At 35.0% G+C, this 25,076-nt stretch overlaps 1 protein-coding gene across 5 annotated transcripts in view; it reads right to left on the bottom strand.

Annotated features, from left to right (window-relative positions):
- The window catches only part of JAZF1 (JAZF zinc finger 1), a 141,992-nt gene that overhangs the window by 36,338 nt on the left and 80,578 nt on the right, over positions 1-25,076 (bottom strand). For all 5 annotated transcript variants that reach the window (XR_014028472.1, XR_014028473.1, XR_014028474.1 and 2 more), the window contains exon 2: positions 12,811-12,883. Coding sequence is in view for 2 of the 5 variants with exons in the window: in XM_081343769.1 (XP_081199895.1) it covers positions 12,811-12,883 (73 nt within the window). In the remaining 3 variants the exon portion in view is untranslated. The remainder of the gene's footprint in view (positions 1-12,810; positions 12,884-25,076) is intronic.

Raw genomic sequence — 25,076 nt, 5'->3', positions numbered from 1 at the left:
CTAGAATAGACTCTATAAAATGATCCAATCTATAGAAGAAAAGGATATTTGGCTGAAACAGAAGGCTTCATAAAATAAAGGTGAAGTATTTAGTTCAAATTCTCACTCAAGAGAATTGTCAGACCCAACATTTCAAGACCATAGTATCTATTGTTTAATGTTATCTATTATTATAAATAATAATAAATGAACGGAATGTGATTTTTAAACTTTGAGCCAATACCATGTTAGTTTAGTGTGGGAAAATCTGAAATCAAGTACTTCACAAGCTCTACATGACCTAATTTTTCATTCATGTTAGACTTTATCTTATCACATACATTTTTTATTATGTATATCTATTCTTCTATAAATAAAAAAATCTTTTACTGATAAATCATTTTCTTTTCTTTGCTTTTATAGAGCAACTCTAACAAAGAAGTTGGCCATAGGATACCATGATATCAGTGGCATGATATCATAAGAAAGAAGTATTACGGTATATATAATTGGTCAATCTCTTGCATGATTACTAAATCTCTCAGTATTTAGTAAATGTCATGAGATTTTGGATAAAAACATCAAACTCTGAAAAATTTTCCTCATGGGAAAATGACATTTGAAAATTGTCAATCAAACAGGACATCAACTTTTAAAATTATTAGTATTTGTTCTTTACAATTTCTGTTTCCTGTTCTAGTGTATCAATTTTATATATTAAAAATACCACAGCCACACACTACCAAATAAAATTAGAGCATAATTAACATATCTTAAACTGATGCATTCAAAGTTACATTTCTATTGTAGCAAATCATTAGAATAAAAAACAATATAGTATATTAAATGGCTTATGTCCAATGCAATATCTAAGCAATGAGAAATCTCTATTTCAGCTGTACTGCAGTTTCTTCCATTCTCCAAAGCTTGCTTGAAAATTCAGAGGACTGTCAAGAAATCTCAGAAAAAGGCTGCAGTTGAAACTAAATTAGTCAAATAATATCTAATATTTTTAAGTAGATTAGTATTTACTGGAAATATACAAGCTGCTTCACTTGAAAAACAAAACAACCACTGTCTCTTTTTCAAAGCTTATATCTTAAGTTGTATCTTCCTTTATAGTACATTAGGATAGTAGTATATAATCTTTAATTAATGTTTTCCCCATCTGAGATAAGCTGCCTGGCTCTGAAATATCAGCAAGGATCTTCCTGATAGTGTAATAAAGCTTTCTTCTTTTCACTTAAAGAACCAAAAGCCAAGGTACACAGACCAAGGCAAAATTTTAATGCAATTTGCTATATGGAATAGAAAATACTGTTTCATTTCCCTACTACAAAATATGGATGATAGATAAATCATAATTGGGATAGCCATTCCTAACAAGGAACCAATTAAGCACTGAACCATTTTAGTTAGATATAAGCCTTATTTATCAGTTGTTTTCTTTATAGTACATCTTCCATCCAAGAGGTCATGGCTGGAGAGTAATCAAGAACTCTCCATAAACCTTTCCATCTCAGTAGGAAATTCCTGCAGAAGCCCTTGACTCAACTACACTGAATGAGATTCAAGCCCTGGCTGTTAGCACATATGGTTTTGAACAACTTGAAGGGGATACCGGACAGACTATCTTCACCATTACAGATCTGGCTGACTGCTGAAGTAATAAAAGGAGGTCTTGTTGTGTAAGACAAGATTGGCAGAGTTGCTCATAGACAAGTTTCTTTCTGGTGACATTTGACCTCTTGAATATTCTCTCTGACGAACTTAGTATAACATCTTTTAGGTGTCCTATCCCTTAATCTAGGAATTTATTAAATAAGTGGTTGTGTTTGTTTCTCTTCGTCATTTTATTTAATATGTTTTTGTTCTAATCTATTGTATTTATTGTTATATATTTATATTTTCAATTGTGCAAGCGAAAGAACTTATAAGAAAAGTATTGAAATATACCAAGCAAACAAATAAACTGTATAGATCACAGAACAGCAATTTTAAATTATAAGGCAAATTCTGATTCGATATAATGAAGTTTCTTAATGGTATGAGCAATTCAACTATGGAACAAATCACTAAAGGACCTGGTAGGCTGTCCTTTGTTGGAATAATTCAATCAGAATACATGAAACCAACTTTTGAGATATTTTAATCTGGATTTCTACATGGGCCAGGGGAGTGTAAAAAACAAGGAATATATTTTGTATGAAATTGCTAAGGTGCAATTGCTAAGCTTTGACATATTACTTAAACTCAGTGCATTGGTCATTTTAATGCAAGTTATATATTAAAATATTTATAAACTGCTTCCTATTCAAAGAAACCTCAGTGTGATTTATAATAGAACTAGTTGAATCTATAATCTCCAATTTAGATAATAGTATGTATGTATGCATGCATGTATATATATATTATATGCCACCCATCTTACTATGCAAAGATAAGATAAAAAGACTGTCTAACCTATATTAAGAAAAAGGATTATCTAACCTTTCTTCTTAAGCATGTAGGCAACTTTCTGTCTGCTTTTGTGTAGGCCCCTAGGCAGTGTTTTTCAAACTTGGCAACTTTAAATAAGTGGACTTCAATTTCCAGAATGCTGGGTGGAAAATTTTGGGTGGTGAAATCCACGCATCTTAAAGTTGCAAAGTTTGAAAACCATTATTCTACAGCTGATTAGAATGGTAACACTTATATTTAGCAGCATGGAGGGAGGAGGTGTGATGGCTCAGTGGTTAAAGACAACGAGTTTGTGGAAAGCTGAAGTCCAGGTTTGAGCCCATGCACCATGCAATGAGGTGAGCTACCATGAGTTGCCTCAGCTCTTGCCCTCTATCAGTATGAAAGCATGCAAATGAGAATAGATAAATAGGTACCACTTTGGTGGAAGATAACAGTGTTCTGTGCACCTTAGCATATAGTCATCCTGGCTACATCACCATGGAAGTGTCTTCAGATAACGCTGGCTCTTGTGGCTAAGAAATGGAGTTTCTTAGCCCACTAGAGTCGAACACGATTGGGAAATTTTAATTTTACCTTTAGAATTCAGAGCAAATCATTTTCAGCAGTTAATTTGTTATATTTTGGGTTTTAAATAAATACAGTTTAAAAAGTAACTTACTATTTTGAGAGGGGAAAGCCCAACTCTGCCCCAGGTGAAAAGGTTGTGCTGCAAATACTGGCTCCACTTCTTCAAATGTTTTCATTATAAACTAGTTACTAGTTTGCACCTTTTGATGAATCACCTATTAGAGGTGATGTAGAGATTTCCCTCCTTCCTTTTTTTAACTTTTAATGGTAAATTATGCTTTAGGGGCAGATTATTCTCTGACTCATTGATTAGCTTGAAAATGATCCTACCTTCTTGAATTTTAAATTAATAAATCTACATTCTACACATAAGATCCAAATTTTATCAGATAACATATAAAACATATTTGTAATTGAAACAGATCAAACACAGCAATTGTACATATTTTAATTTCTTGATAAATATTGCAGAATACTGCAGAATGTAAAAATGTTCTTAATTAATGTGAAAACAGCAGTCCCCTGGAAGTAATCTTAACAAGGACTTCAATAATCAATTCCTGAACTAGTTAAATAAAAAGCCTTTGGAAATAAAAAGCTTTTACATCAAACTTTCACAGATGTAAAGGGAAGAGAGAGAAGACTTTTTCATCTTAGGACCAGGTTCTTGAAAGCCTGCCACTTATGACTTTGGCAGGAGGAACAGAAAGTATTACTCAGAGGAGTGGAACTTGTGTGTGTGTGACAGAGAGAGAGAGAAAAGAAGGGAGGAAGACAGAGAGGGAAGGAGAGAGAGAGAGAGAGAGACAGAGACAGAGACAGAGACAGAGACAGAGACAGAGAACCAAAATAGCCTGAATAGTATTGCTAGTATTGTTCTGGACAAGAATCAGGGCTTTTTTCCTCATAGAACGCTCAGAACAGAGTTCCGGCACCTTTTTTGGATGGAACCTTGTAGGGTAGGCAAGGCAGGTTGTATGACGTGTGAGTTCCGGCACCTTTTTCTTTTACAAAAAAAGCACTGACAAGAATTATTGCCAAAGAAAGAAACTGAGATCATCCCAGAAGACATTTCAGTAAAATAAAACTTTGACAACATCTCTCTGTTGTTCTTTTATTATTTATGGTTAAATTAAACTTGGAATGCTTATTCTCCTGAAGAGCACGTACTTTGAAAAGAGAGCAATTCCAATCATTTAATAAGCAGTTACTTTTAAAAGGCTTTAAAACTGTCTCTTATTTTCAACAACAACTTAATTTTACTTGCTCATGTAAGGTCAAACACATTAAAGTTTGTGATTCTGAATTACAAAGTATAACTCATTTCCAGTTTCAATGTTGAAAGATGTCTTTATCTTAAAACATTAATTCATAATATCTGTACATTGGGATGCAGCTGTCTATGCCTATTGAAATTAATGAAATTAGGTCCCAAGTGATTAATATATTTTTTTGAAATGTACAAATCAATTTTTTATATTTATTGAAAAGGTCAGTCTCTTTGTGTAATAACGGAAAAGGAGGTGTGTGCAAAACTCTATGTACTGGTCAAGGAGAATCCTTGGCCATTCCAAGGTAGTTCGTCATTTCCAGAAATAAGTTTCACAGCCAGAACACATCTGGAACAGCACTTTCTGTTCAGAAAATGTAGTTCCCAAAAATGACAAACTGTCTTGGAAGAACAGGATCTGCATATTCTAGGAGGAAAAAATGGAACTTCTGAGGAACACCAGAACATTCTCTGACTAGAACAAAATTTTGCACATGGACAATTTTTGACAGAAAGCCTGTGAGAATAACAGAACAAATAATAATTGTGCAATGGGGCTCAGACAATGCTCAGAGATGCTATTATATAGCACCATATTTAGTTGAATGCAACCTTTGAAACTATGTAATTTATGTCCAGGTAGCTTCTTAAAATGTCTTGAATAGTATATTCAAGACATTTTAAGAAGCTACCTGGACATAAATTTTCATGCAGTGTGAAATTTTCTCTTAATAGAAATGTTTTGAGAAAGCACTGGATTTTTAAGAACCACAAAGTGCTATTTTGTTTACCACTGGCTTGGACCATTATCAGAAGCATGAGGGCTGTGATGGGATGACTGCATAATTGAAGCCTCATATTTTTTATATGCATCATGACATGTAGAAAAGAGGCAGGGTTTTGATTGCATAGTAACCTCTACAGTTATGATACCTCTTCAGCCCAGTGAATGCCTTTGGTTATCATCCCACAGACTTCAATTATATAGCTCAGGTGATATGAATTTATAAAGTATTAAATATATTCAGATGAAAATATTAGCCAGAAAATATTTAGTCTCAAAATAAAGCACATTAACTGTGAACAGTTAACAAACACACCTTCATTCACAAGCACACATACATGTGTTTAGCATTTTAATGAAGAATTTGGAACAACTGCTAGTAAAGTTCACTGGAGTTAATCTGGCTTTAGATTTTCAGGCCACATAATAAATAAATAAAATGCACTGTTCTTCAGAATGTTATATAAATTTCCTTAGCTTCCCTAATTTGACTTTCTTTAGCTGTATTGAAACAACCTTGTGGGATTATCTATTTTAGCTTATTCTACTTTAAAACCCATCTCTTTCAAAACCTGCCTACTCTTCTTTTAATTGTATTCAACCTTCTGTTTCCAATCATAATGTAACTATTACATCTCATTCCAGCATGCCTCTAATAAGCAATCTATTTTATATATTTATGGATTATATTAATTATTTATCCTTCATTTCACACTGAAGTCTTATAATTTGGTATTTGTCAAATATAAAACCTGATTCTTGATATACTTGCACTATTAACATGGTATTACTCAAAGTTAAATGAGTCAGGAAAATAGCATTGCCCAAATGTGTTCCTATAATGCCAAAAGTGAAGCTGGTTATAGCATGGCACAGATGGGTGGGATGAAAGGTGCCAAATTCTTTGCCCATCAGCATTTTTACCTTCAGGCTGTTATTATTATTAAAATATGCAACTTTTAATTGTAGAAAGAGGCAGACAGGCAGGCTATAGTGGCTTACTGCTATTTATTTGTATTTATTTTATTTTATGTCTTTAGGGCTGATCTGATCACAAGGAAGAGAAGTTCCACAGAGCAGATAAAATGAGAGAAAACTCTTTCTTCCTAGATCTTGCCAGATGACATTCCTTATGGGACCCATGACACACTTCTTCTACCAGATTTCATCGAATGGGCAGAAACAATTAGAGAAAGACAGTCCCAGAAATAACCCAGCCCTATGCCATGAAAGGCTTTATAGGTAACCATCAGGACTTTAAATCACACAGAGTCTGATAGTCACCTATAAAGCCTTTCATGGCATAGTTAGTGAAGCAGTCAGTAAAGCTCAAAGAGCAGAGGGGTAGCAGGTGCACATGAAGGAAACTAATAACTACTCAGAGCATTCTGAAGCAGATGCAACTTTTGGATGTTCTTTATGAGCAGCCCAAAGTACAGACATTGCAGTAATCCACTCAGGAAGTGACTAAGGCATAAATGATTATGAGAAGAACCTCCCTGTACAGGAAAAGGCGCAACAAGCACACCAGGCTTTAAGGCACTCAACAAAGCAGGGGCTATGGGCCATTACTCCCCCTCGAATGGCACTGACTAGAACCTGCCTTGGAAGAAGAAAGCAAACCAGTGTAACACAGTGCCACCCAATTTCAACTTCAAATATAGGATATCCTAATTATTGGTGTTTAAAGTTGCTGAGAGGTCAAGCAAAGTAAGAATGGATTCACCTTGCTCCCATCCATTAATATAATCAATGCTGCTTCATTCTTGTATTAAGTCTGAAACCTGAATGAAAGTATCTGCTTTCCAAACACTCTGCTGAGAACTTCATTCTCAGAAGTTCTACATGACCATTGTCCTATGTCATGACTTCGATAAACTGCATTGGTATGGTGGCTGCCATAATGGCTATGGACAGTGGTGCAGTGGCTTAATGACATTGGAAATGGTCTTAGCTCTGACGGTTCGAGTTCAAGCACTGCTTGGCAGGGAGACCTCCTGTCACTTGCCTCAGCTTCAATCCACTTAACAGGTCAAAACCATGTTCTATGTCTTCCTCCAAAGATGGCTGCTGCATGGTAAGAGGTCAATAATTTGCAAATTAGATTTTGTAGTTTAGAAATTTGGGGAGGATCTGTTTCACAAGGGGTGGAAACTAATAGCATAGTAATGTATTAATCAATATTCAGCTAGGGGTTATCATATGTGTATATGTGTTGATCTTTTTTTGATGAACCTTTTTCTTTTTTAATGTTCTGATTATTTTGTGGTTTGTAGTTTTGTCTTAGAGTTTCATATTTTAATGTTGTCTTAAATAAAATAAAAAGATATGTTAAAAAAGAAGAAAGCATGTTCTATGCAAGTAGATAGATAGATACCACTTTGGTGGGGACACAAACTAGTGCTCTGTGCAGGCAGTGAGATTACTGATGGCTCTAATCTTCCTGTTAGGGAACCTGTTTGCGAGGCAGCTCCAGGAAGGGAAGAAGCCTTGGGTGATGCTGCAGAAATAGTCGCCCGTCTTTCTCTCTGATGCGAAACCAGCACACCATCCCTGTGGTTCACCTTGTGAAATGCACAAGCATGTCCTATAACAGGGCTGTATCTTGGCAAGCCAAACTACTACTCTGCAATAATACTGTGGTCTCCTGGCTACTGTAATAATGCTAATAATATGATAATAATATATTGGAATGCAATTTGGCATTGAAAAATGTGCCACAATTGCTGTTAAGGCAACAAAGTTTTTTTAAGATGATGGATTAGGACTTGATAATGGACAATTGATAAAAGCAGTAATACCAGAAGAAAGGTACAAGTACTTAGGAGTTTTGAAAGCTTCTGAACTGTTACACAACAAAAGTCAAGGAAGCTAGTTCAACAAAATATATAAAGCGAGTCTGGAAAATCTTGAGGTCAAAGGTGAGCAGAGGGAATATCATAATGCCTGGGCAGTGCCTGTAATACAATTCTCAGATGGAATAATTGATTAGACTCAGCTAGAACTTGATAGCTTGGATCAAAAGATGAAAACTAATGACAATGCCACTGTGTTCTGCACCCAAAAAGTAATATTGATTGATTGTACTTGCCAAGACTCTTACAGGTAAGAGGAAAAAGACAGCTTAAATGAAGGATCCCCAACCCCTGGGCTGTGGCCCACTATCGTGCCTTGGCCTATTCGCAATTGGGCCACATGCAGTCCTGTCATGTGTGGAAGTTGAGCTGGTCATGCAACCTGGTTCCCCTCTTTTCCCCCCCACCAGGCTGCCAAGCTGCAATGGTTGGGGACCACTGGCTTAAATGAGTACATAAAAAAAGGAAAAGAGCTTCTGCTGAAGGAGGTGAACAAGGGAAATCTCATGAAAACAATAATATTGAAAGCGGAATATCAAACAATTCAGCATCAGGTTTCTAACTGGAAAAAGAAGCCTATGAAGGAAAGGTAGAAACAAAGCTAACATAGAGCTGGTTGAGATCAGCAGTGGTGAAGAAAAACTAAAAGCTTCATTTTGGCTGCCAAAGAACAAGCCTTGCTGACCAATTCGATAAAAACAAAAATTCAACATGTCAGTAACAACAGCAAATATCACTTATGCAATGAGAAAAATGAAAGAGTGGATCACTCTATCAGTGGCTGCAGCAATATCTCACAGACATTATCTACAACGTTATGATCAAGTTGCCAAAATCATACATTGGAAGCTTTGCCAGAAGTTTGGGTTCAAATGCAGCAAAAATCACTGGGAACACCAAGTTGACAAAGTTCTTGAAAACTTTTTAATCCAAACAACTGGACAACTGGCCCACAACACATTTGACATCACTACTGTGGAAAAGAAAAAAGTCATTGCTATTGCAATACCACATAATGTACGGGTTAAAGAGAAACATCTAGAAAAACTAATGAAATATCATGATTTACAGATTATGGAGGAAGAAATCAGTGGTTGTACCAATAGTAATATCCAGATGCATGGAATACTGAATGTATTAGACCTGAATATTCTGAGTTTGCAAGAAACCCACTCTACTAGGAACTGCCCATATACTTAAACATTACCTTAACAGTACTTAGGTCCTTGGACATGAACTGTAAAGTTTTTACCAGTTCCAGAGTGTGAATTGAACTGAAATTAAGTAATAATAACAATGACTATGAACTTGCAAACTGCCTCAAACCTCATCCCCCCAATCCCCAAAAAACAAGTTGAAATCCTCCAGGTCTATAACTACACTACCAGCCCATTGAGTCCAACTGATCTTAGAATCAAGCAACAATCCTAAAATGATTCACAAGCCCAATTTAACAAGCAATGTCTGGTATCTAGTAATCTGTAAAATAGTATCTGTGAACATCAGTAGATTATATCGGTTGGTCATAGCTATATTCCTATCTATGATGTATCTCTGAGAGATGAAAATCCCCCCCAGTGCCCAGCTGACTATATGTTAGGTCAGCTTTCTTATTCATCTTAGGTGGCAGTATAGTAATTTTTCTGATAATAAATTCTTACACTTTAACAAGTTCGTGTCATAAATCTGAAATAAATCTCTTAATTTTCCCTTTTTTTCAAATCTGGATTTATTTTTATTCCATTCAAAAATTACTTTTGTTTAGATTAATTAGTCATTTTTTAAATTTATTATTTATCCATGTGATGGCATTTTATGGGGAAAAGGCTATTTTTTCTTCTCATGCTTCACAAACTTTCTTTCTTGTAAGCTTGTAGTGGTAACTGGACCATTTGTGCCAATTTAGGACTATGGTAATTGAAAGTAACTTTTTTCCCCCTGTGGAATCCCAATACAGAAAAATCATAATTTCATGCATGATATATTTAACTTACATTTGTTGCAATAGCTCTAAGTATGCCTAAATTTAGATTCCCCTTTTATGCTTATGATGTTGGGTTATGAAATTTACTAGGAATGGGGAACTGAGGCCCCAGCTACATGTAACCTCAAGCCTTTATTGAGTCCCATAAACAATTGCTGACTGTAATTGCTAAAAATCAATACTTTTGTCCATTTTGAGACAGGAAATAAACAAAAAATGATTATTATGAGTTTTAAAGGAAACCCTTCCAATCCATACCCAAAGCTAGCCCTGCCCAAACGTATGATATAGTTTCACCTATTTTCTGTCATTGTCACTGTCTCTCAAAACATGAAAATATAATCAATGGCCAGTAAAAACTTTCCTGTCCTAAAATATAAAGAATGACCGTCTTTAGCCAAACTTACTTTTTTTAAACTATCATTTGGTAATCAGTGTAGATGAGTAGGATCTGCACCAATTGGACAGCACTTCTCTGAATGCATTGCAAAGCATTAATACAGTTAAGCAACATTTAGTCTCACAGATACTCTCTTTAATTCAAAATACCACACTGTACTACACCAAGATGCTCTCTCTCTCTCTCTCTCTCTCTCCCCCTCTCCCCCTATCTAATTTGGACACCATCTCACTCACAGTGACTCTAGGTGGCATACAGTTAAAACTATTTAATTGTAATTAAAAAAAAGATTTTAAATCCACAAAAATTGTAAGTATGCACACGTATTGAAAATGAAAAGAAATTAAAGATTCACCAGTACTTTCTAAGATGGAAGACTTATTCACTGTGGTGTTATTTAGCCTTATTTTAGCCTCATTTGTAAGAACCATAAGCTCAGAGTTATAATTATAATGTATCGCCAGTTTTGTTGAATCAACAAGTCCAAAACTTTAATTATATCAATGCCAAAAATAATTAATTCCATTCTGAACAGATTTTAATTCTATTTACTACTTTAAACAAATCTGAAAGAATATGCAACAATATACATATAAGGTAGAAATAGTACTATAAACTACTAAACCACTCTGGCTATTTTGCAAAAAACAAGGCCTTCTATTGGAAGTTATTTCAACAGCAATTTTTTCTTTCTGATAAGGAGTACACTTTGCATTATTTTCATCTACTGAAATTAGATGGCTACATATAAAAACATATTGACCACAGTACCACAACTGAAAACATTTTACTTTTGTTAAAACATGCTATTCCTTAATTCTCAGGCCGGCTCAGCAAATAACTTTTACATAGGAGGCAAATGCCACAAAAATGACTCAGATATGTTACATGTAAAAACTTACCTCCCTTCAAAATGGCAGCATTCTTCATAAAAAGAAAAATATGGATTAATCTTATACATGAAGAGTGGGCTTATATTTCAAGTATTGGCCTTAAAAAGCCAAAAAATACCAACCATGCTCAGGAAAAAAAAATTCAGCACAAAACATACACAAGAAATTTGGGAGAAATGTTGAAAATTAGAATTCTGTATTTGATTCTTCCACAACAAATTCTAACAACAGTGTTGTTCTTTCTCTAGAATAATTTTCTGATAGGAAGCGAAGATATGATTAGGTAGATAAAAACATAACATTGTTAGTTGCTCATTATTATACATTTAGACATAGATATACACAGAGATCTAATCTTAATAGATCTAATTGTATTTTTGTTTAGAAAACCACAAATGACCTGTTATTCCTTCTGAAACAATAAATAATAACAGCCTTTAAAGAAAGTATATGTAGAAAGAAAAACATATTGATTTTATTTATTTAAAAAGTGGGATTATACTAAATTCTAATAACAGGAAAGATGCAAATAGAACCAAACTTTATAAACAAGAATATCCAATTATAATACACTTTACTGTACAGCTATGATTAAAAATAATACCATTCACAATATATTGCTGAAAAGGTCATAGAATTTGTTCTATATACTTCACCGTATGCCTTAAATGAGTTGGATGGCTACAATTTTAACATTTCATTACCATTTAATTCCATCCTTTTACTTAATATTTATTTGAATATAGGTGCAAGTGATAACACGTTAGCACCTGATTAAACAGGGCCTAATTTCCAAAAATAGTTTTTCAATGCTTCAAATGCAAGAAGTCTTCTAGCATTTCTGCAATGGAATGATGATACCGAAACATTTTTTCCTTCCTTGCATAGTTCTTTGAATCAAAGCCAGTGAACATTGTTCTGTGATAAGCAACTTTTTTGTCTTTTAAAAAACTTGAAACCAAGGCATTATTGAATATCTTTCAGAATATTAGTACAAATGAACAGGAAGTTTAGAAGAGGATATTCTAAAATGGGTGGCTATCAAGGGTGTTCATGGATGTGTGTGTCAAAACCAATCAAGACAGGAGCCACCACCAAGCAATCAAAACCCTATAACTTATTTTAATGTTGTGGTGACCATAGTGATTTTTTGATCCCCTCCCTCCAGGACACCCAGGTCTAATTACTTAATTAATATTAATTTTTATTAATACAAAAAAGCTATATAATCGTGGAATTGATGGACCCTTATTTGTAGGCCATGAAAGCCATTTCTAATCCTTTTGTCAAAATTCCCTGCCAAAATACTGCATTTTTTTTCTGAATTAGAAACAAAACCACTATATTCTACTAAACTCGACAGACCTATTTTATCTACTAGTTTTTTTAAAAAATCCACAACCTTCCCCCCCCTTCCAAATTTGAAAGTAATTATGCTAGCCAAAACATCTGACGGGTTATGTTTGGAAGAAGCTACATTTATGCAACTCCAGAATTATAGACCTTAGTAAAATTGTTGGTATTCCTCTCCCATTTGAAATGTATTACAAGAAGTCCTTTAAGCAGACTTTATAAAAATGTACAGATATTTCCATTTATACACAGGATAGCTTACCTATTAATGTAACTGAGAGCAACGTATGTGGGTTGTTGTAATTCTTGTTTTTCTAATACACGTGGGTCCGTATCTGGAATTCAAAGTATACAAACGGATTAGGGTTTGTTGATTTACATCATACAGATTAAGCACACTTGAAACCTCTTTTCTCAAATCGCATAGAGTGTGGACAAAGACAAAAATGTGTTTCACATCTATAGGAGGTATCCTATATACTTAAATAACTTTCATTAGCAATGAAAGGGAGTGCGTGGAAAAAGGGTCAAGAATGCAAAATATAATGATCACTATTTTTTTTATTAGCAGATATTAGTGAAAGGGGACGCGGTGGCTCAGTGGGTTAAGACGCTGAGCTTGTCGATCAGAAGGTCGGCAGTTTGGCGGGTCGAATCCCGAGTGCCGCGTAACAGAGTGAGCGCCTGTTACTCGTCCCAGCTTCTGCCAACCTAGCAGTTCGAAAGCACGTAAAAATGCAAGTAGAAAAATAGGGACCACTATGGTGGGAAGGTAACAGCGTTCCGTGCGCCTTTGGCGTCTAGTCATGCCGGCCACATGACCACGGAGACGTCCTCGGACAAGCGCTGGCTCTTCGGCTTTGAAACGGAGATGAGCACCGGCCCCTAGAGTCGGAAACGACTAGCACGCATGTGCGGGGGAACCTTTACCTTTTTTTTTATTAGTGAAAGAGATTTGTTTATTACAATGCTACACCAAACAAAAGCTTATTAAGGATTATTTAAAATGTTTTACTCTTTTTTAAAATATATTTTATTAATTTTTACAATAACAATCTTTAGTGCTTAGTGAACAATGTGTTGTCTGGGTTCATATATTTAAAAACAATCAATAATAATTAATTTCTATAATTAATCAACATGTTAATTGATAATATATTTCCTTGATCCTCTCTTCTTCCAGTAATATTCTCCCTTTATCTACATTAAACAAATATAATTCGTAATACTTCTAATACATACATAGTTGGGTATAAACATTTCTCTATTATTTATACATATAACAATAACATCAACATATAACATCTTTTCTAATCAGCTTATGTTTCAATTGGATTTATAGAAGTCATCTTATTGAATCATTATATGTCCTGTTTTCAAGGTTCTTATTTAAGCTTAATTTTCCCTCAGTATTGAAACCACTCTTATCAATCATAATTTTCTCAAAATTCATTACCTTTGAATATCTAAACTTTTCATTCAAATACACTGTCTCAATATTTTTACATTACATGTATTATAAAAATATTATAATATTTATATATCTTATCCCTCTTACTATCAGGCCCCCGTTATGTCCAAGCTTTGTCTATTCTTTTTTTTTATTGAAAAGTTTTATCATACATTTTATCTTGACTCAAAAAAATGCCATATTAGAAGCAAAAGTACTGGAAAATGAAGATTTAAGAGACAAAATGGACAAAGAATTGAGTCTTGCTCAATATTACCAGATGCAGTACGCTGTTAGAATCAGAGGTTTAAAAGAGAATATTAAGGAAGATCTAAAGCAGCTGATTTCTGAGGCTTTGGAAGTAGTATTGAGGCAGCCAGCATCTGAAATAAAGGGAGGCATGGATAAAGTGTTTCGTGTGAATTCATGGATTGCCAGACAGAGAAAGCTACCTAGAGATGTGGTGGTTTATTTTGCAAAGAGGGAAATTAGAGACGAAGTTATTCAAGCTGCTTATGGTACTAAAGTCGTGATTGCTGATCAAGAAGTTTTGGTTCTAAAAGAAATTCCTCCAAAGATTTTAAGGAGAAGGAAGGATTTTACATTTGTAGTGCAAGAGCTCAAGCAACGAGATATAAGGTTCAGATGGGAGATTCCAGTTGGGTTGATGGTGATGCATGAAGGTAAAAGGTACCGTTTGGCTACTGTGATGCAGGCGCGTGATTTTTACAATAACGTTTTAAAAGCAACCCCACTATCACTTTTGGAAGCTGCAAAGGGATTTGGAGAAGGAGAACACCAAGAGGCTGAAGATGGACAGACAGAGGAGAATGGTGCTGGAGGAGATCAAGCTACAACTTCTTTGGATGATTCTAGAGAGCAGAGGGAGACGCGTGCTGCTTTAAAACGATCAAAAATAAAAAATAAAAGAATAAGATCAGCAGAAGTCTATGGAATTTCTAAAATGTATTTACAGCCAAGTAGTGGGAGGAGCACGGCCTAAAAAAGATAGTCCTATTTAAGCAAAAGATGCTTTTAGTTGGATTATATGCTCCTAATCAACAACTAGTTGACTTTTTTAGTTTATTTCATACAAAGTTTACCTAGTTGGATTATAAAATTTTTATTTTTATGGGGGATTGGAATGGTGTTTTGGATGTACAGATGGACAAGGCTGGAGCTTTTAAGCGCGGCCCAAGTCATGCTAGACTGTCTAAATCCTATTTTGAAATGAAGGATGACTTGGAACTGCGAGATATTTGGCGTGAAAGATATTCGCATGAAAAGGATTATACTTTTTTTTTCTGACAGACATCAATCTTTTTTCAGGATCGATTTTATTTTGTTGACTAATGACTTTTTTTTTAAGGATTAAGAAGGTGAAGATATGTGCAAGAACTATTTCTGATCATAGCCCAGTTTGGCTAGAGATTTATAAGGAGAATAGAGATAGGCGCTCGTGGCGCGTAAATGAGAATTTGTTTAGAAACCAGAGAAATGTGGAAGAATGTAAACAGCGGATGAAGGGTTTTTTTTTTGAAATTTATATGAATAAGGGCACCTCTATGGATATGGTTTGGGATGCTAGCAAGGCCTATTTGAGAGGGGTGTTGATATATATGAACAATAAACATAGATGTGCTGTGGAAGCTTGGAGGGAAGAATTGGAGAATGAAATAAAGGAAAAAGAAAAGGCTTTGATTTTGAATTTAGAGGTTGTGAAGTCTAAGGAGGCTATTAAACTGTTAAGAGGAATGGATTGAACAAATATGGGACTAAGAAGTTTCATGTAGTATTTGAATAAGTCTTCCTTTTCTTTTTTTTTCTGTTTTTTTATATATTCTATATTAATAGTGTTTGTAGTTATCCTATGTGAGCTAGAGAGTGATAGATTTTAGAGTCTATGGTTGTTAGCATATGGTTGTTTATGATTCTTTCTTTGTTTTTTATACCGTACTCAGCTCTGGGAAGTCGGGGGGTGGGTGGGGAGGGGGGGAGGGGTAAGGAGGGAGGGACAGGGGAGGGGTAGGGGGGACTGTCAAGCTTTGTCTATTCTTTTAACCATGTTCAAACAAATATTTAATCATATAATACACTATCTAGCAATCTTACTGTAGGACCTCTTTATATCCAAAATTTATATTTTTAACCATATTCAAACAGGTGTTTAGTCATATAGTATTCCATCTGGTAAGTTGAATCACATGTTTTAAATCTAATTCTAATCTTTTGCCAGGTCACTTTCCAAATCAATAAATTTATCTTTTATTTTTGTAGATATTGTTGGGGATAAAAAAGACAAATTAAGTAGAATATTTGTTTTTTGTCTTCCATGCTTTAATGATTCTCCTGACAGCTCTTTAATCCATTTTATTAAGTCTTCTTTTTTGTTCTCAAGTTTGTTTTGAAGTCCTGGAAGATAAAACATCTTTTTTATTTCCTTTGTTGTAGCAAACTTTTGAGGATTTTCTTTTGTTTGAATTAGGGTGTAATTCTCTTCATTTGTAGCTTTCATATTTAAGTCATTTTCCTCTGATTTGTATTCTATTATCTGATTTATTTGTTCATTCTTTATCATCATTTTTTGAGTGTTGTTTGTGAGTTTAGGTTAGAGATATGTTCATTTATGTTATCAAAGTTGTTTTTAATCTCATCATGATTTAAGATAATTGTCATTTGAATCTGTTGCAGCATTGCATTCCCCCCCCCTGGAATGTATTTGCTTTGTCTTGAGTCATTATTCCTGCAGATCTCTGATGTTCCACACTGGGGTCTTCAGGAGGAGGTGTTGGGTGTGGCTTTGTCACTTTTAGGTAGATATACAACATCCATTTTGTCTTCCTCCTCTAAGTAGTCTTCTTAATTAGCTTTATCAAACCAGCCCATCTTAAAATTCAAACAACCAAATCTTATGTAGTTCTTATCTTTATATATGACTTTTGTAATCCAATATGTTTCCAATTATCAAAGCACCATTGAAAACAGTGTTTTGTAAAAGTACTTCTGTTCAGGGATCTTATGATTATCAGCCAGCCAAGATTTCTGTTCATAGTGTTTAACCACCTGAAAGCTTTCCAGTAATGCTCCCTTTAGAAGATTAGCCAAAACCCAAGGTTTTTCTTTCTCCGCAAACAGTTCTTAAACTTAAAAATGCAGCTTGTTGTTGTTGTTGTTAGTTGCGAAGTCGTGTCCAACCCATCGTGACCCCATGGACAATGTTCCTCCAGGCCTTCCTGTCCTCTACCATCTACCTCTACCTCTACCACGCCTACTGCTTCAGTGACTCCATCCACCCACCTCATTCTCTGTCGTCCCCCTCTTCTATTGCCCTCAATCTTTCCCAGAAGTATTTTATTTATTTATTTTTATTTTTATTACATTTATATCCCGCCCTTCTCCAAAGACTCAGGGCGGCTTACAAGCTTAGCAGTAAGGTCAGCAGTTTCTAAACATATATAGTTTCTCTCTTTATTAGATAGCACAATGCTTTGTTTTCAGCTGTTTTTTTTTTACTATTTCTGGGTATCTTGCCAAATTCTGAGTCAATGCAGCTATAGTTTTCTCTAATCCTCCACTAGATGTCAGTAGCTGTTCATTTTCGAACTTTTAAAGCAAAGAATTATTATTATTGTTGTTGTTATTATTTTATAATTTCATCAATACTTTTTCAGTTATGGAATTTTAACAGTTTTCTTAGTTTTCAAATTTGTCCAGACTGTAGTATTTTTAACCTCATTTCAATATATTTTTCCCCCATAAGAGTTTAATTTGGCACTTCCATCTATGGGAGGGGTGGGGTATAGTTCCCTTCCTTCTCGCTTTGGGAGGATTTTTGCTTCTTGGGGATCTTTTCCAGGAAATCAGATACAAAATAGGAGAGAGAATATCAAATTCCTCACCCAGTTTCAAGCACACTATTCACCATTGTTCTGATTGGTGCCTTTGGACTTCGGCTGCAAGTAGCTTGGGCTGGTCACTGAGGTGTGGCAAGCCTTTCTCCTGTTGGGTTAGAGGGCTTCCCCTAGATCGAGCGGGATGACTGCTGTCATTCCGTGATCAACTGGGCGCCCCTCTTTCTTCGTCACCTCTCTGGGGTGACTTTAAACCCTTTTAGGGTCCCTTGGCAGGGCGAAACTAGCCGTGGGGTGTGGAGCTCTGCAATCTCTTGGCTGAGTGCTACGGTACAGAACCAGAAGCCCTAAGATGTTTTACTCTGAATTTGGCACTATTGTTTCTGATGGTGTTCAAAATTTGCAATAGTGCATTACTTCTAAGAAAAAAATAAAGTAATAATATGCAACAACAACAACTTTATTGATTAGCCCTTGGGCCATATCAAAGTACAAAGTTCCAGCAACAAACCGTCACCAAAACTTGATAAAAGCAATCCAAAATGGAATTTGATAAAATACAATTTAAAATGGAATTAAAATACAATTTAAGTTGATATAGTAATAAAATACAAATTTAAGATATAGATAAAATATGATAACATTATATTTTGGAGTCGCCCTTACAATTTACCCCAATCAGTCCCACATATGCAGATCTTAACCGGATCATTTTGTTTAAATACTGTGCTACGTTGAATGTTATTTTCAAGTTCTGGCCAGACATAAGGTAAGTTATTTTGATATGGGGATCCCAATGGGTCATTCGTTTGGTATATAGACCAAGATACCTGTCTCTCACCCTCTTATACAGACAACAGTCAAATAGGATATGAGCCAGGTCCTCTACCTCTGCCGCTCCGCAAATGCACAGACGCTCATTGTATGGTATAGCATGAAATCTCCCATATCTGACCATTGTAAAGTAATAATATGATTCTTTATTATAAACATAAAACATTAGTTGCAATAATTATCTGATGGAAAATAATAATAATAAAATAAAGCTACAAATTCTTCTCTCAACTCCCCCCTCCTTTTAATTTTTTTCTTCTTTCCTCCCTCTCCCCACCTCTGGTTGCAAATTCCTCATTTCCCCCTGCTATCCTTGTACCACCCCCATTTCTATATGTAAACAAGACCAGTCCCAAGATAATGCATAGCTCAAACACAGTACAGTTCTGTTGCCAAAATAGCCTTTTGATCTTATCATCTAGGAAGCAGGAGATGAGAAACCACAGCTATTCCATCACAATCAAGTGTGTACACTTGTCTTAACATTTATCATCTTAACTATGGAATTCTTAACAGCTTTACTTTAGAAATACTTTTTCCTCTGGTTTAAACACTTATCTTACTTGCTCAAAATGTCCCCATGAATCAACTGCTTCAGATTTCCTGCCCTTCAACCTCAAACTTTATAAAGATTTCTCCCTTTTTAATGTTCAGGGTCCTACTTTCTTGCAAAGCAGGCACCCAATGATCATTGAATAAAGTTTGGTCATTTTTCCTCAAAAATGAGCTTCTTTCTTTGGATGAAAATTCCATGACAATTACATTTCAAGTGTCATAAGTTTGCAAGCTGCAGAAAAAGCCATATATTTTTTAATAACAGATAGAAAAAGCACAGTACCATCAAGATTTATAGGATTATAAAAAATATCTATATGGCCAAAACAAACAAGCCAAAAAATGAACAAATGTACCATAATATTTCAATATGTTACAAATTGTGTTTCTATATTATAGAAATATTGCACATCTGACTCTACTAAAAGTTTTTAGTTTGGTTATCTATAGAATGATGTGATTTCTTGGGAATACTGGAAAAACTCTTGGTTCAATGAACGCAAGAGACGTTGCAATTTTTATAGGAATACAGATAGAATTGCATTATCTGTTCCACTAATGAATAGAGTGGCTCTATTTTTAACTAAAAAAAACCCTCATTCAGTTAATGAGACAGAATAGTCTAATTTAAAAAAAATGCCTCTTTACTTGCAATATTATTATTTTTTAAATTCTTTTTGGTTCCAAAAGATTATCTGTGGATTACTGTCTAAATATGAACTTAAAATTAAGTATGCACATATAAGTGTGACTACAGAAATGAACATGTGGCCCACGGACACATCCCATTTGGAAAAGGGAAACAAAGAGAGAAATCATGTCACCAAAATTGATTTTCCAGTCTGAAAGAACAATTATTGTAATAAAAGCAAATCTTGTGTGCTAGTCTTATTATTTTGCAACACAAATGCAAAGCAGAGTATTTGAAGACATAAATGTAAATAGTACTGAATTAGACCATTATATCTATATAATCTTATTGACAAACAATAGCTCATCAAAATTACAATATTATTGGTAATGATATGAAGTGATTTAAATGAAAAGGGGTGTCTGTGTCAGCAAACTAGTTTTGAGCAAGTATGTCATCTTGCTGTTTTTCATTTGTTGGACTTCAACATGAATGGTGTGGGCTGTATTAGGGATTTTCATGGGTCATGTTAGATATTCTTTATTTGTCTCCAGATATTCTTTATTTATGTTTTCATCCTCCAAATGAATACGGTAGGCCAGTAGCAAAGGACGATTGACTTTTATAAGCCAAAATATCTGAGCATGAGGTTGATAATCTCTGCTTTAAGATTATTCTATTCTAATTGAAGACAGTTCATTATTAGCAGACAAAATGAGAAATTTTACAAATTTACGATTGTACAAGTAGGATTTTTACTAAACATCTTTCATCAATTGTATTTTGACAAATACCAGATTGCAACAAACTCTTTCTCAAATATTTTTCAAAGCCTCAAATTATTCTTTCAGGATAAGTGACCTCTTATATTCAAATGTAATAAAATCAATTAGAGAGAATGATACTACAGAGAAAAAAAAGAATACACCACCCCCATCTATTTTTTTAACCAGGTTATAAATTTCAAGAATTTGTAGTATAGTTTTAACATATACAACTGTAAAGGAAGAAAAATCAGCATATAGTTAATGGTGTCTCCAAGATCGTATTGCCAAAATTTGGCAGTAAATTATTAATTTGTTGGAGTAATTTTTCTTCCAAAAGGAGAATTCCAAAAGGTCCTAAAGGAGCATTATATCATTAGATCTATAAACTAAATGAACATTTCTATCCCACATTTTTGTGGCCATTATGTCATTGCTATACTATTTGATTTAAAATATAATGCAGGCATGGAATTTATATTGAAACTGTAGTGATTGCTTCTTTAAAAATATAAAGGTCATGATGACCATTGTGACCAACTACAAATGAAGATGAAAAAGGCAAAAATGATTATTCATAAAATTATTCAGCATTTTTTCTCTTTGAGTAAATTGATTAGAAATGTGAAAATATCTAATGCATTTAGTTCTTAAACTTGAGTATCTGGAATTTGATGAGAAAGCAAAACAAAATGAGAGCAAACAAATGAACAACATTAGCAACAACAACAAAAAAAATACAAAAATCCCACCTTTCTAAAACTAGCATATGAATGCATATACTTTTTAATCTTCCTACCTAAAAATTTTAATGGCATTGGTACCTGGCTTATCCTTATTCATCAGAGATAACAAGGTCTGGAAAAATTACTAGCAAATGACTGCTTATGGGAAATATCAGTAGTGGCCACATTAGGAGCTTCCAAGGGATTTCCTGCCTTCTTTCTTGATGATATCTTGCTTACATCCTATCCCTCTTTCCCTATAACAGATGGCTGATCAGAATGCCAAGTAAATATCTCTGGTCCCATTTCTTCAGTACTAGGTTTTCTCTGTTCTGGACTATGTTACCACCCATTCTTCCTGTGTTTATCCTTTTACAGTTATTCACACATGCCACTTCTTGTCCCTTTCTCTGGATTCTCCACCATATTGTTTGCACTAAGTTTTCACAATAACTACCAGAAATGTATTGTATGCAATCTTGTCTCTGTTTCTCTGACTTGCAGTAAGTTATCACAGTAGAAGAAAGAAGTCAATTACTGGAAATACTTTTTTATACAAAATACAGACTGACTTAATAAATAGTCTAAAATAGATAAATAAAAATGATAAATCCAGGGCTTCAGCTTTTCTTAGCTAGTTAGTATTATTAACTGAGTATGGTTTTGAGAAAACGGGAAGTGTCATAAACTGTCATAAAATGTGATCAAGTGACTGCAGGATGCTACAATCGGCTGTAAATAAATGTGGTTTATGTTGCCAAAGTTCAATCACATGATCCCAGACGGAGCCTGACAATTGGAACTTCAAATCCAGGCGGTAAGTGCCCTTTTTGGGGGGACAGCTGTAACTTCAAACATTTGCTAAGAAAGCAGTCATAAACTATCGATACTAGCATCACACATGAGGAGGCAAGCACATAATGCCAGCATTTATGTGATGACTTCCCTGCCCACAGGTCAATGCTTTGACATCATCAGTTTGCTGCAGATGCACTGGAACAAATTATAATAGTTGCTGTTATTCTTTGAAAAATTTGAATTGCAGTATATTTTGGCTGTGAACTAAAGAAAACTCCTAAAAAGACTTATCCTAAACTAGCATATCTATTTTTCATATTCATGAAATTCTGATCTCAGATCAATTACTAATCATTTATTTATGAAGATTCTTACATTGTAATATATTCCGGTGGTCTGCAATATGTTACAATATCTTGTATATACAGTATATCTTCCTTGTTTTTTATACCCTTTACATGTTCCTACTAGCAGGATACATATTGATTTGAGGTCCTGAACTCAGTCACTCATGCCCTGCTCAGCTTTGATTGGATTATTGCAACACACTGCACATGAGATTACTCTTCAAGCGTATGCGGAAGCTACAAGTGGTAGAAGCAGCATGGACAGTTTTGGGGGTTCTAGGGTTTAATACCACTGTTGCACTGGCTGCCACTCTACTTGTGGATGCAATCCATGGTGTTTGTTATTATCTTTAAACTCCTTACATGGCATGGGTCAAGGTTACTTGAGGAACAATCTTATCTCACTGGAACTGGTCTGCCCCACCCATGCTGGCAGAGGAGGCATACTGTAGGCACACTGTCAGGCCTTCCTGCCCTTTGGAACATCTTACCCCTTGAAGTGATTGGCTCCCACACTTCTATAAAGACTGAAGTCCTGGCTCTACCAGATGGCTGGGGTTCCTAACAGGGGAGTATCACACTGGAGGTGATTAAAGAATTAAAAGACAATCCCACCTCTCCCATTGGGCATTCTCTTCCTTCCCTCCTGTCTTTTAACTATCAGTTGGTTACATTTAAAACCTTTGATAGCATAGGTCCAGAACTTCTGTGGAACCTTTTTTCTCCATTGGGATTGGCCACCCCATTCATGCTGGCAGAAGAGACCTATTCAGGATCCCATCAGCCAAGGAATTTCAGCTGGTATGATCCAGAAGAAGAGCATTTTCTGTCATGGTTCTTATCTTGCCACAAGACATAAGATCCACCTCTCTCTTTTAGCTTTCAGGAAAGTCTTTAAAACTTGGCTATGCCAGCTTGTATGAGATTCTGAAGGAGAAACTGTGGCTCATGGTGGTTAGTACACAATTAGAGAAGGCACCCCCATGCATCCCCTCCAAACCCTTGTTTTTTATTTGTTTTAATGTTTTTGTAATTTTATTTTTATAATTATTAAATGTTCATGTTATCTTGATTCAAGATACCTGAACCACATTGTAAGATTCAGTCACCTGAACCACTATGTGGCAGAAAATAAATTTAATCAATCCATCAATAAATAATAAAGAGATGTAAATGGTTTAGTTAACGTTTCTTCATGGAATATTTCTCCTACTTTGGTGAGTGCTATGTTCCTCTCTATAAACTGCCTGTATCCTTCTCCAATATTGATCACATGACTATCTATCTTCTGGCCAACTGGGGGCAATGCAAATTTCTTTACCACATGGCCTTCAATTCACTTTCATGGTTCTGCCTACTCAGCTCTCCAACTTTATTTTATGTACTCAGAAGAGCTGTGTCAGCTGCATGGAGAACAATCTGAGGCCACTGATATTTAAACTTCAGGATAAAACATGCAGCTTCCTCAGATGGTATCTATTAGAGGAAAATGGCATCTCTTCAGTGAGGTTCTTAGTTAAGCTAAAAGTATTTACAGTGCATTTACAGTGGTGTGTTGATGTAAGCATAGATTCTGCAGCTGACCATAATTTAATCCAATTAATTATGGATTGTTTTTATATGTTTGCATATTGGGGTTAACTTGTTTTTATTGGTTTTTATCTGTTTTGAATTATCCACAGTCAATTCGATGAGATGGGCAGCTTATCAAATCAATAATAAGAATAAACAGGTTAATGATTATAATATCACAGATATTCCTGAATTTTGGAAATTTCTGAATAGGAGAAAATACTGTGCAGCAAAAAAATTACATTTACCTTCTAGCACTTGTTATTATTATTATTATTAATTTAATTTGTATACCGCCCTTCTCCCGAAGGACTCAGGGCGGTGAACAGGGCAATACATAATATCATATCACTCTGAGCCCCTATATCTATTGGCAAAACCATGTTTTCACAGTCTTTTCAAAGAATATTAAGTCAGGGGCCAATCTTATCTCCATGGATAATGTTCCACTGAGAAAGAGGCACAACAGGGAAGTCCCTTCTTCTTGGAGGTTTAGATGGACCTCCTTAAGAAAAGATATCTATAATATACTGTGCTTCCCCACTGTGGTGGGTTGGGTAGAGGTAACTGGGAAAGGATGGTCCTTCAAATAACCTGGTCCCAAGCCATATACTGTAGGGCTTTAAAGATGACAGTCAGTATCTGGCAACCAGTGCAGCTCCCATAAGAGAGAGATTACATGTGTGTTGTTCCTTGAACAACATTGTGCAGGCTGCCAAATTTTGAACCGACAAAAGCTTCTGGATATTTTTAAAGGTCAGCCTCACGTAGAGCACATTTTCTATGAAATTCCATGTTTAGAGGGTCATGTTGTTGCATTTATTAATATAAATATTGCCATACCTTTCATTATACAATTATTTCTTTAATAGCTGGCAGCCGCCCTGAAATTAAATCTCAAAGTCAGATATTGAAAAGGGATTTTTTTCCCCACAAGATGTTTCCAGACTAAGAAATATGGATAGCCAGAAAAATATTCAAAGAGGAAAGTAGCAGTAGAA

Source organism: Vipera berus (genome assembly GCF_964194415.1).
Source record: "Vipera berus genome assembly, chromosome: Z".
In the NCBI taxonomy this organism is placed as follows: domain Eukaryota; kingdom Metazoa; phylum Chordata; class Lepidosauria; order Squamata; family Viperidae; genus Vipera; species Vipera berus.
The sequence above is the reverse complement of the archived record's forward strand: the minus strand, read 5'-3'. Positions and strand labels throughout refer to the sequence as shown.